Genomic DNA, 10,991 nt, shown 5'->3' with positions numbered 1-10,991 from the left:
ACTACTGGCCTGGTGCCTATGCCAGCAAAGCTCCTTCAGCCTAGGCTTGCTGGAGCGCATGCCCACTTGCTGGTGGCCCTATGCCCTGTACCCCCAGCTCCCTCCCACATGACCTCATGGCCCAAGCTGCTCTTGGCCCGGAGGCTACAGTGAACTGGACTACCTTGTAGAACATGGTAGGTCTTCGGAATGCAGGGGGCTATGATGGGTCCTCCTTCCTCATGAAATGAGACACCCCTGAAATCAGAAAAGGCCTCTGAGTCCATGAAAAAAGGGCAAAGTTCTTCGTGCAATGTGTGTTGGAGGGTTCCAGTGGGCAAGGGCCAGCAAAAGCAGGTACCAGGCTGCCCAGGCCTGGCCTACTTGGCTAGGGTTGGGGCCTGGGGAAGGTGGCAAGAGGCTGGGCTTGTGGCAGCTAAGTCAATGCTTTGGCCAAGGCCCAGAGCTTCTCTCTGCCTAGCTTCCTGACTTAACAACCTTGCCCCTGGCCACCTAGGCTGCCTTCTAATCTAGGGTGGACTCAGTACTTGCTGCTGCCAGTTGAAGAGGCAGTACACAAAGGTCAGAGGGCTACCCCTCAAAGTGACCTGGATTCCAGTTATCTCCTCCAAGCCAACAGGGGCAGGAAGATGGGGCGTGTCCCAGACCCCCGCAGCGCCTCAGCTCCAGTCCACACCACTGCTGAGCCCAGTCTCATTCCAGACCTCATTACCAGGATCCCCTGTGAGTGGTTGGAACCCCAAGAGTGGTGTGGGCCTGGTCCAGTCTAGGTCCCGATGGTCTAGGAAGGCATTTCAGCAGCCTGTGTCCCTGGCCCAGGGCCCCGCTGGGCACTCTTTATCATCATTCTTGCTGCTGGAGTCCTCCTGGTCTCTTGTCTGCTCTGCATCATCTACTGCTGTTGCGGCCGCTGCCAACGCCGGAAGAGGAAGCAGCCCAAAGACAAAGAAGCTGTGGGCCTGGGCAGTGCTCACAGCAGCACCACTACTCACCTGGTGAGGAGCAGAAACCTGCACCTACCTGTGCCCCGTCCTGTCCTGGCTCACTCCAGGGAGGGGAATGTAAGGTCCAGACCAGGAAGCTCAGGGCAGCCCTGGCAGGCCTTCCTGGCAGAGGAAGATTAACAGAGGGGATGGGGGAGGAGGAATTCAAGAAGCAGGCAGATGCTGGTCCATGGGCCACTGGAAGCTACAGTAGTAGTACCATACGAGTCATGTTGAAGGCAGATATGGCTGGTCTCAGAGAGCTGTGCTGAGGACGTGAGCCATTTTGTGAGCTGGCCGGCTGGTGGTGGTTTGACCTCTATTATGAGAGCCCAGGCCTCTGGTTGGAGATTGGTCTCAACCATGCTTACCTGAACACCCTCCCATCCATCCCAGGTTCAACCAGATGTAGACTGCCTGGAGCCCTGCTCTGGGGGTCCCCAACAGTGGGGGCGACTGCTGCTCTCACTGGAGTATGACTTTGGAAGCCAGGAGGTAAGTCCCGCTCCCCACTCGGTCGGTCCAGAGGCTCCGTAGTTGATGGACGGTGTGATGGGTGAAGTGCCAGGTGGAAGGGAACATGGGAAGAGGATCCCCCACCACACACAGGTTGAGCCAGCCCACTGGCCCCCAGATTAGGGTGGGCCTGAGACAGGCTGAAAACCTGAAAGCTGAGGACACAGCAGACCCCTACGCCCGCATCAGTGTTTCCAGCCAGCCAGGGAGAAGCCACGAGACAAAGGTGCACCGTGGGACTCTCTGTCCCATGTTCGAAGAGACGTGCTGCTTCCTAGTAAGTCTAACCTGGGTAAGGAGAGTGGGCTGGGGCCAGAGCAGCAGGACTCAGCTCACAGCCCTGCCTGCAGGTCCCACCAGCAGAGCTGTCCAGGGCTACCCTAAAGGTGCAACTGTTGGACTTCAAGCGGTTCTCAGAACACGAGCCACTGGGGGAGCTCCAGCTATCACTGGGTACCGTAGACCCTCAGCATGTCCTGGAGAGCTGGTACCAGTTGGGCGCTCCAGGTACCACTGAGGTGAGCCTGGCTGACATGGACCCAGATCCTGCCTGTGCCCTGGGGAGTGGGTAGCCAAGGTCTGGGTGCTGTACCTGCTATGCCCCAAACCCCAAGGGCAAAAATGACCCTCCCAGCTGCAGCCCTGTCTTGTTGTCCATAGCCGGAGCAGATGGGGGAGCTGTGCTTCTCACTGCGCTATGTGCCCAGCTCAGGCCGCCTGACTGTGGTTGTGCTGGAGGCTCGGGGCTTGAATCCAGGACTTGCAGGTAAGAGCTATACTGGGGTGGACAGAGGCCTGGGCCTTTGTGCTCAACCTTCCCATGAGCGTGTATGGGACACCCTTCTTGAGCTCTCTTGTCCATGCAGGGCTCTATGTGAAGGTCCAGCTCATGTTAAACCAGAGAAAATGGAAGAAGAAAAAAACAACCTGTAAGAAAGGCACAACTACCCCCTACTTCAACGAGGCTTTCACCTTCCTGGTTCCGTTTGGCCAGCTCCAGGTGGGGAGCAGAAAGGAAGGGCAGAGTGGCCTGGACATCATGCTAGGCCAAACTGAAAGCCTTTTCCCTTCCACGTCTGCAGAGTGTGGACCTGGTGCTGGCTGTCTGGGCTCATGGACTGCAGCTCCGGGCTGAGCCTGTGGGCAAAGTGTTGCTGGGTCCCCGGGCTTCAGGTCAACCCCTACAGCACTGGGCAGATATGCTGGCCCATGCCAGGCGGTCCATTGCCCAGTGGCACCACCTACAGTCCCCCAGGGAAGTGGACCAAGCTCTAGCCCTGAAGCCTCGCCTGCCCCTGCCCAGGTCTCGCTCCTAAAAGAACCCTAGGCTTCAGTTTCCCCAAATGGAGCTGTGGCATTTGTCCAGGCTCTTCAGAGCTTTCTGTAATAAAAGCCTTCTCTTTCCCACTCATGTGCCCTGATGGAACCCTGTGAGGAGGACCAGAGACACAAGGTGGGCTACATCTTGGCACCACCATCCTCTCAAGGATGGGGTAGCATGCTTTGAACAGATCTGCCAGTCCTGAGCCTCTGCTCAAGGCCTGATTACGAGGTCTTCCCTAGGAAGATGGCACCATCCTCTCTGCCATCCATGGTTGGCAGAGGATCAGGGGACTAGAGCTGGCCCTGTGGGGACAAAGTGGGCAAGTGGGGTGAATTGTGGGGAGGGGCAGTGTGGGGAAGAGACCCCAACACCATGAGGGATGGTGGGATAGAGTGTCCTCTGTACTATCAGCAGGGGGCAGTATGTGCCTTTTGAAGCTGCTCTGAGGCCTTTGGGGGCTCGCAGTCCTGGCCTGTGATATACCTCTTAATCCCAGCACATCTGGCGGGCTTTAGCAGCTCCAACCCTCCTCTGATCCTCTGGGGCCCCAGAGCAGCAGGGATGGGGCCAAGCCATGATCTCGGTGTCTCTGGGTGGGGTTCAGGAGCGGGAAAGGGGTGAGGGCCTGGCCCCAGCGAGCCAGGCAATGCAGGGCCTGCCTAGGCAGCTAAGGGCCCTGAGCCCCCACGGGTCAGAGAGAGGTTCCTGGGGCGGTGGCACCACTCTCTGGGATTGAAGGACATGTTCCAAGTTGCCTGTGCAGAGAGACACCCATGGGCAGGGCGTGTGGAAGGCTGGGAGAGGCCCGGCTGCTGGTCCAGGGGCCCATTTGCTCTTCTCCCTAGGCAGAAGGGCAAGTTCACTACAAGAGGTGGGCATCACTCTCCTGAGCCAGGGAGACTTGTTTTGTTGTTTTGCTTTTGTTTGTTTTTGGGGGGGTGGGTGTCCAGTTTTTCAAGAGGACTGATGTGGTGAATTGTCAGCCCAGGGGCCCAAGTAGGGAGAGAGCACCCAGCAGGCAGTGAGCGTAGCTCAGTCTGATGGGTGTTGAGCCACAAGGCCATTTGACAGTGACTCCAGTTCAGCCCACTTGCGAGGTCAGGTTTCCCTTGGATGAAGACTTTAGTGGATGCTTGAGCTGGGTACCTTGGAGACCCACATGCAACTCAACTCTTGCTGTCCCGAGGGCTCTTGCAGGAACAAGGGTGGCATCTTGAACTCGTCACTGAGACATAAATAGAGTAAACCAACCCCTCCACCCCAAGACTTCTTGGACAGGCCAGCACTTGGGCTGACTGGCCAGGAGGCTGGGCAGGTGGGGAGACTCTCCTCCTCTCTGTGCCCCCATTGGTCTGAGGAGACTCCATGCCCTTTCTGAGCAGGGGCCCGGCCCAGGGAAAGCCATTTATACCCCTCCCCCTGGCCCACCAGCCCAGCTCACTGCTGCCTGCCTGACCTCGCTCCCAGACCTGCTGCGCAGACTCTAGGTGAGGCCTGGTCCATCTTCTTGAGGCTGGAGAATAGGGCACTACTCAGGCTAGCTCACAGGAGGACTTCCCTGGGCAGGGACTCAGGGGTCTGGGGTCTGCTGCCAACAGCTTTCTCTGGGGGCTCCCGCAGATCTGGGATCGAAAAGCAACAGGTGCTGGCAGGATGGGGCAGGGGTCTTCAACAGGCCTCTGATAACAGGCTCTGACTCTGGGGACACACAAACAAGAGAATGTTCAGGTCAAGCAAGCGGGGACCTGAGCCCCCAGGCCACACAGAAGAGCCCTTTCTTCCATGTATTGACTTCTCCAGCCAAAGCAGCAAGAGTTAAAAATAACAGGCTCGCTCTGGCAGCCACCTGTGCTGGCCAGCCCCACCCCTCCCTCGGGGACAGCTGCAGATCCTCAGGCCCCGCCTGGGACATTTTGGGAACACTTTCTCCTCTTACTTCTCACCCTCAGGGTGGGGGTAGGGGGGGTGTCCTCTAAATCCTTGCCCTCTGAGAAGGTCTGAGTTGGGGTAGGGCAGAAGTGGACTAGTGAGCACAGGTCTCCATGCCTGGCCTCATGCAAGACGAACACTGACATCTCCACCTCTCTCTCCCCACAGGCTCAGAGCTCGAGACCTCAGGATGGGGGAGTAAGTGGCACTCAGTGTGATCCCCCCCCCACTGCAGTCCCCTCACCAGGGCTCGGGTCCCATAACTCCCTGCCCTCTGTGGCTACCACCCACCCTTTCAACCCCATCTACCAAAAGGTTCCATGGCTACTCCCATGAGCCACAGCCTAACTTCTGTTTTCTCTCCCCCTCCCACCTCCCTCTTCCTCCTGGGACAGTGAGGAGGTGAGTATCATTCAAGGCTATAATGGTTTCCTGAGACTAAGTCAGAAGACACACCTGTCCAAGTCCCCAAGTGCCCCGCCCCCTGAGCTACCCCAGAGAGAGAGGAAGTGCCTGCCTGGTGCCTAGTGAGAGGGAAGTGAGATTTGGGCCTAATCACAAGGGAATCACTTCTCCTTTCTGATTTCTGTTCACCACTCACCTCCCAGGCCTCCCCTTGCCCACAGCCTCTGAGCCCTGGCCACACACCCTCCCCATTCTCAAACCCCATCACCCCCTTCAACCCTATGTGCCACCTAAGCAAAGTGTCAGGACCACAAGCATGTGTTCCTGAAGCAGGGCCTGGACTGGGAAAAACAGGGCCCTGGGCAGTGGCCCTGTGGCCTCCTTGGGAGCCTGGGTAGATGGCTCCAAGGAGGCCAGAGCTCTAGCCAAGGCCTGACTCTGCCCTCTCTGTCCGATTCTGCAGAAGCGCAACAGGGCCATCACGGCCCGGAGACAGCACCTGAAGGTAGGGATGGGCTGCTGCACAGGGCTGGGGGTACAGAGGTCGGGGTGGGAGTTACTGCAGACCCTCACTCCCACCATTCTGCTTCTCAGAGTGTGATGCTCCAGATTGCGGCCACGGAGCTGGAGAAAGAGGAAAGCCGCCGTGAATCTGAGAAGCAAAACTACCTGTCAGAGCACTGCCCACCTCTGCATATCCCAGGCTCCATGTCTGAAGTGCAGGTAGTCCCTTCCTGCCACATACCACCCAAGGCCCTGCTACCCCTATTCCTCAGCAGGTCAGGCCTGGTGGGACAGGCCTGGGAGGGGACTGTGGTCCTCAAGTATCAGGGTGGCCACCCACCCGCTGCTTGCCCACCCAGGAACTCTGCAAACAACTGCATGCTAAGATTGATGTGGCTGAGGAGGAGAAATATGACATGGAGGTGAAGGTGCAGAAGAGCAGCAAGGAGGTAAAGAGGAAGGAGCCAGTGGCATGGGGGTGGGACAGATGGCATGGGGTGGAGTCAGTGACTTCAGGGGTCATGAGAGGGGCAGGAGGGACAGCTCGGTGGCAAGGGGTGAAGCCCAACGGTATGGCGGTGAGGCCGACTGATATGGGATGAAACCAGTTGGTGTGAAAGTAAGGCCAAGGTCAGGGACATGGGGGCTGCCAGGTCCCTAAACCTCCTGCTCCTTCCTCTCAGCTGGAAGACATGAACCAGAAGCTATTTGACCTGAGGGGCAAGTTCAAGAGGCCCCCGCTTCGGAGGGTGCGTATGTCGGCCGATGCCATGCTGAAGGCGCTGCTGGGCTCTAAGCACAAGGTGTGCATGGACCTGAGGGCCAACCTGAAGCAGGTCAAGAAGGAGGACACCGAGAAGGTAGGCCACTTCCAGGGGAGTTCGCTCACTGTCCCGTTCATGGAGAGTGAACCGAGGCCCAGGGTAGTCTGGAGAAGACGGGGGTGGGTCTGAGGGCTCTCCGGTCCTACCCTCAGGAGCGGGACCTGCGCGACGTGGGTGACTGGAGGAAGAATATTGAGGAGAAGTCTGGCATGGAGGGCCGGAAGAAGATGTTTGAGTCGGAGTCCTAACCGCCCCGCCCCACCCCACCACTGGGGGAGCACCCAGCAGCCAAGCTGGGAGGACCTGGCCTCACTCCAATAAAGGATTCACATCCCTACCATTGGTCTGGTCTAGTTCTGTCTCTGCCCATTCTGGAGTCCGTCAGCAGTGTGGCAGTGTGAAGGCCACACAGCTCGGGTACAGTTCAAGGACCCTGGGCTGCATGCACCCTGAAACTGGTGGGCATGGTCCATGTCTGGACTTGTCTAACATGACAGGGCCTGGAGAAAGATGACCATGGGACTCCAACAATATCTGAGCAGGAGTTTCTAGGATTATCTCCTTTGTCCCTTGGTACGGTCATCCACCCGGAATGGCTTTGGCAGGCACACCCCGGGACGGGCTCAGTCTCCATTCCTCCAGCACTGCCCCTTCTCAGGGCCTCACCTTTGGCCAGAAGCCAGAAGCCACCCTGAAAGGCTGACCCTCTGTGTTCATCCTCAGACTCAGCCTACATCAACCCTGCCTCCTCCTATACACTCTATCTAGTGCCTGCCCCTCTTTGGACACTGAGGGATGAGGGTAAGGCTGAGCCTGCACAATTTGCCTGGATACCTCACTGCCTGAATCCTATTGGCCTAACAAGGTCAATAATACATTCACTCTGAGGAACATGGGGCCTGGGATGGTTCAGCCCTTGACTTCATAGCTGGGCCACAGGCCTTCCCAGAGATGCACAGGACTATTCTGAGTCATAAACTTCCCACTTCCTCCAGAGGCTTGTATGAGCTGGTAAGGTCCTTTTCCTGGGTAGAACTGTGGCAGGCCCAACCTTGGCCCAGAAGGGAACTTGTTTTTGTTAAGTCCCAGGCCCTGGCCTAGCTAGGACAATATCCCCAACAGGTCAGAAAAGAGCCATCTTGGTATGACCGTGGCCCCACTCTCGCTTTGTGTGAGATGCTCTCAGGGTACTAGGGCTTCAGTGGAGATCCCCGAAGAGGTTGCCTCCACTCGCCGGAGCTGTGAGGGACTCTGGAGGGTGTTCATCGACACTCAGAATGCGCTTCATTCTCCCTGGCCCTCCCTTCAGCATCAGAAGTCTTGGACCCACCATGCTCCTCTCACCAGCTCCCAAAGCCCATTCGAGGAAGAGCCTCAGCCCTGAACCTTCTCTCCAACATCTAGATTGACTGCTACAACAGTAGGCCAGACCTCTGAGGACAGTTCTGCCTCATTATGGGGCTGGGCAGGGCAAGTCAGAGCAGGTGGGCTCAGATACAGAGCAGTGTGACTTGGCATGTGCCCAGGGGCCAGGGATTATAAGACAATTCAGTGGGAAGCTGTGCATAGTGATGTCAGAGGCAAATGGGTGCTGCAGGGACCTGTGTTTAAGGGACACAGGAGCTCCAAGCTCAAGTTTGTACCTGGCAGAGCTGAGCAGCTACATAGACAGTGGCTTCAGGGGAAACACTGGCTTGAGCATGATGCTCTGGAGATAAATAGTGAACCCGAGTCTCTCCTGGCTTTGTGCTTACCAGGAACAATGTGGCTGCATCCAACACACCAGGCATCTGAGGTCTGGGAGAGGGGAGGCAGGGCCACTGTGGGCCCTGCTCTGGACAAGTATGGCTCAATGCCATGGGGACACTTTGGGAGTGTGTGTTAGCGACTTCTCTCATTGTTGTGACAAAATACTGATGAAGCAACTTCAGGAAGGAAGGAAGGAAGAGTTGGTTTGAACTCACGGTTTGAGAGTCCAGTTCATCATGCTGGGGAGCGACGGTGGCAGAAGTGTGCCTGGTCACGTGGCATCTGCAGCCAGAAGCAGAGTGATACAAGCTGGTTCTCAGCTCATTTTCTCCTTTTCTTCTCTCTGGTTTAGCCTGTACGACAGTCCTCCCACCTCAGTGACTCCACTAGAAACTCCCCTCAGACGTGCCAAGGTGTTATTGCTCTTCTGGTGCTGTGATAAAAAGCCATGACCAGAGACAACTTACAGAAGAAAGGTGCGTGAGAGCCCATCATGGTGGGGGAAGCACAGCCCAAGCAGTAGATAGGGTGGCCAGAGCAGGAAAAAAGCTCCCATCTCAACCGCAAGCAAGAAGCTGCGGGAACACACTGGAAGGGATGCTAGACTTTTCATCTCAGAGCTCATCCCCAGTGACTCACTTCCTCCAGCAAGGTTGTACCACCTAAACCTCCCCAAACAGGGCTGCCAGGGTAACAAAGTGTTCAAGAGAAGGGAAGAGTTCTCATCTAAACCACCCATAGGTTTGTCTCCTAGTGGAGTCTAGATCCTGTCAAGTTGACAATCAATATTATTAGTATTATTTAAAAAAGAAGATACCTTTTCTTTTTCTTGAAACAAGGAAATATCAAATACAAAATGCTAGATGATGTTTATCTGGGGGCAGTGGGCACAGAGCAGGGAGCATATGGGAGTAGAGCTCTTCACAAATACAAGCTTGGGAGATATAATTCTTGGGTGGGGTGGCAGATTTATGGGCACTTACTACATTTTCCAGTGAACGATTGAAATACGAGAGACCTCTACAAATCAAACCAGACCGACTGACCCAAGGGCGATGTGTGGAACCCTGCCTCTGTGCTTAATGCTGTCTATGACCCCATGGAGTGACCCTGGCTGCCTCAGCTGGCAGGTCATACATCCCCAAAGCAGCAAGTCTGAGCGGGGCAGTGTATGGCTATCCTCGACAGCTTTGTATCTAAAAAATCTCAATAGGTGGAGAGTCCCTGTAAGGAGGTAAGGGGGAGGTGTAGGGTATGGGAGCCAACACTATCTCCTGGGAGGAAGAAGTTAACAGACACACTGAACAAGTGGGGAACCAGGACTTAGTAGCCAAGGGAGCAAGGGATCTGGGTCGTGCTCCAGAGTTTGAGGGCAGGTAAGAAGCTGTCTGTGGACCCTGGGGTCTGGAAGGCTGTGGGAATTCCCTGGGTAATGACAAGAAATGGAATCTGGGCTGAGATGCAAATCACAGTCTCTTTAGATATGAAAAGGGCTGAAGACAGGAGAAGAGGAAAAGATGGGGGTGTGAAATGTCTGCAGGGGACTCAGCAAGGTCAAAAGTCGAGGAGCCCCTGCCATCCCAAGCGATGTGTGCTGAGCAGTGGCCAAAAAGGGAATGGAAGGCTTTACTTTTAAAACTGGCTGCTGAGCTGGGCGGTGGTGGTGCATGCCTTTAACCCCAGCACTCAGGAGGCAGAGGCAGGCGGATCTCTGTGAGTTCAAGGCCAGCCTGGTCTACAGAGCGAGTTCCAGGACAGGCTCCAAAAGAACACAGAGAAACCCTGTCTCGGAAAACCAAAAAATAAAAATAGAAAGGAAAAGAAAACTGGCTGCTGAAGACCAAGGAAGCAGGGCTTAGTTGGCTAGGTGTGAGTATGGACAGGAATTGGGGGGGGGTGGTGTTACATGCATGGCCAGGTACAAAGGTGGGCAGGTGGAAGGGTAGCCAGGTTCGAGGGAGGGCAAGTGCCAGGCTGTGAGTCTGATGTGCAGGCACCTTCTTGGGACATCCCAGGAATGAGGACTGAAGACTGGATTCTAATAAGATTCTCTTCTGCAAGCAGGAGGTGGTTGTGGGTGTTAAATATCTTATCAACTAGAAAATCGACAAATGGCCAAAACAAAATTAAAAACTAAAAGAAAGGAAGAGTGGAAGCCAGTCACAGGACAAAAACTGGCAGATCAAAGACTGGTTACTTTGGTAACTGCCCTGTGGCTAGCAGAAGACTGCTTTCTTCTTAGAAACGTGGTTATAAACTTGTGAAATTTCTAGGAATAAGGGAGGGAAAAAGGAGGCGGACAGAGAAAGTTGTAAGCATGTTACAGGAGCCCTTAGTCCTGAGTCTATGCAGCCCTAACAGCCGTGTCAACCACAGTCCTCAAACAGGTAACAGTGAAAAGCAGACAGGAGCATCATTCAGTGCAATCACATTGGGAAGAGGGACAAAGAGGTCCAGAGACTCCCAAGTCTGTCCTCAGGGTCCAGACATGAGGTTGAGGCTTAAACAGAGGGCAGGAGGTGTTCATACCTAAGCAGTCCTGGTCAAGGTGTGGTCCTGCCCATCACTGTCAGCTCCAGTCTCTCCTACAAGGTGGTCTGACAAGTTCTCAGAACTCTGTGAGATCTCTCTGGCAGACAAGCTCCCCCTCTGGCTGGCACCTGGCTTCAGCCTTTCCCTTCTCCAGCATGAGACTCCTGGGAAAATTCCAGTGCCTTGGGTATCTATTGTTTTAATAATCTGATGGCCTAAGAGAGA

General features: G+C 55.5%; 2 protein-coding genes across 2 annotated transcripts; both read left to right on the top strand.

Annotated features, from left to right (window-relative positions):
* The first annotated feature begins 611 nt into the window (after positions 1-611).
* Positions 612-2,815, top strand: Syt8 (synaptotagmin 8). Its single transcript, XM_052713836.1, has 8 exons — positions 612-723; positions 820-995; positions 1,380-1,478; positions 1,618-1,776; positions 1,850-2,017; positions 2,160-2,265; positions 2,366-2,499; positions 2,582-2,815. Exons 1-8 carry the CDS (start codon positions 630-632, stop codon positions 2,813-2,815), a joined length of 1,170 nt encoding a protein of 389 aa, XP_052569796.1. The 5' UTR covers positions 612-629.
* A 2,642-nt stretch (positions 2,816-5,457) lies between these two features.
* On the top strand, positions 5,458-6,779 carry Tnni2 (troponin I2, fast skeletal type). The gene is made up of 5 exons (XM_052713344.1): positions 5,458-5,662; positions 5,752-5,880; positions 6,021-6,110; positions 6,345-6,521; positions 6,638-6,779. The coding sequence occupies exons 2-5, from the start codon at positions 5,758-5,760 to the stop codon at positions 6,731-6,733; spliced, it is 486 nt and encodes a 161-aa protein (XP_052569304.1). The 5' UTR covers positions 5,458-5,662; positions 5,752-5,757; the 3' UTR covers positions 6,734-6,779.
* Positions 6,780-10,991: the final 4,212 nt, after the last annotated feature.

This window comes from Peromyscus californicus, unplaced genomic scaffold, assembly GCF_007827085.1.
Source record: "Peromyscus californicus insignis strain IS unplaced genomic scaffold, ASM782708v3 Scaffold_4__1_contigs__length_199733344, whole genome shotgun sequence".
Classification (NCBI taxonomy): domain Eukaryota; kingdom Metazoa; phylum Chordata; class Mammalia; order Rodentia; family Cricetidae; genus Peromyscus; species Peromyscus californicus.
This window is presented reverse-complemented; position numbering and strand designations above follow the sequence as displayed.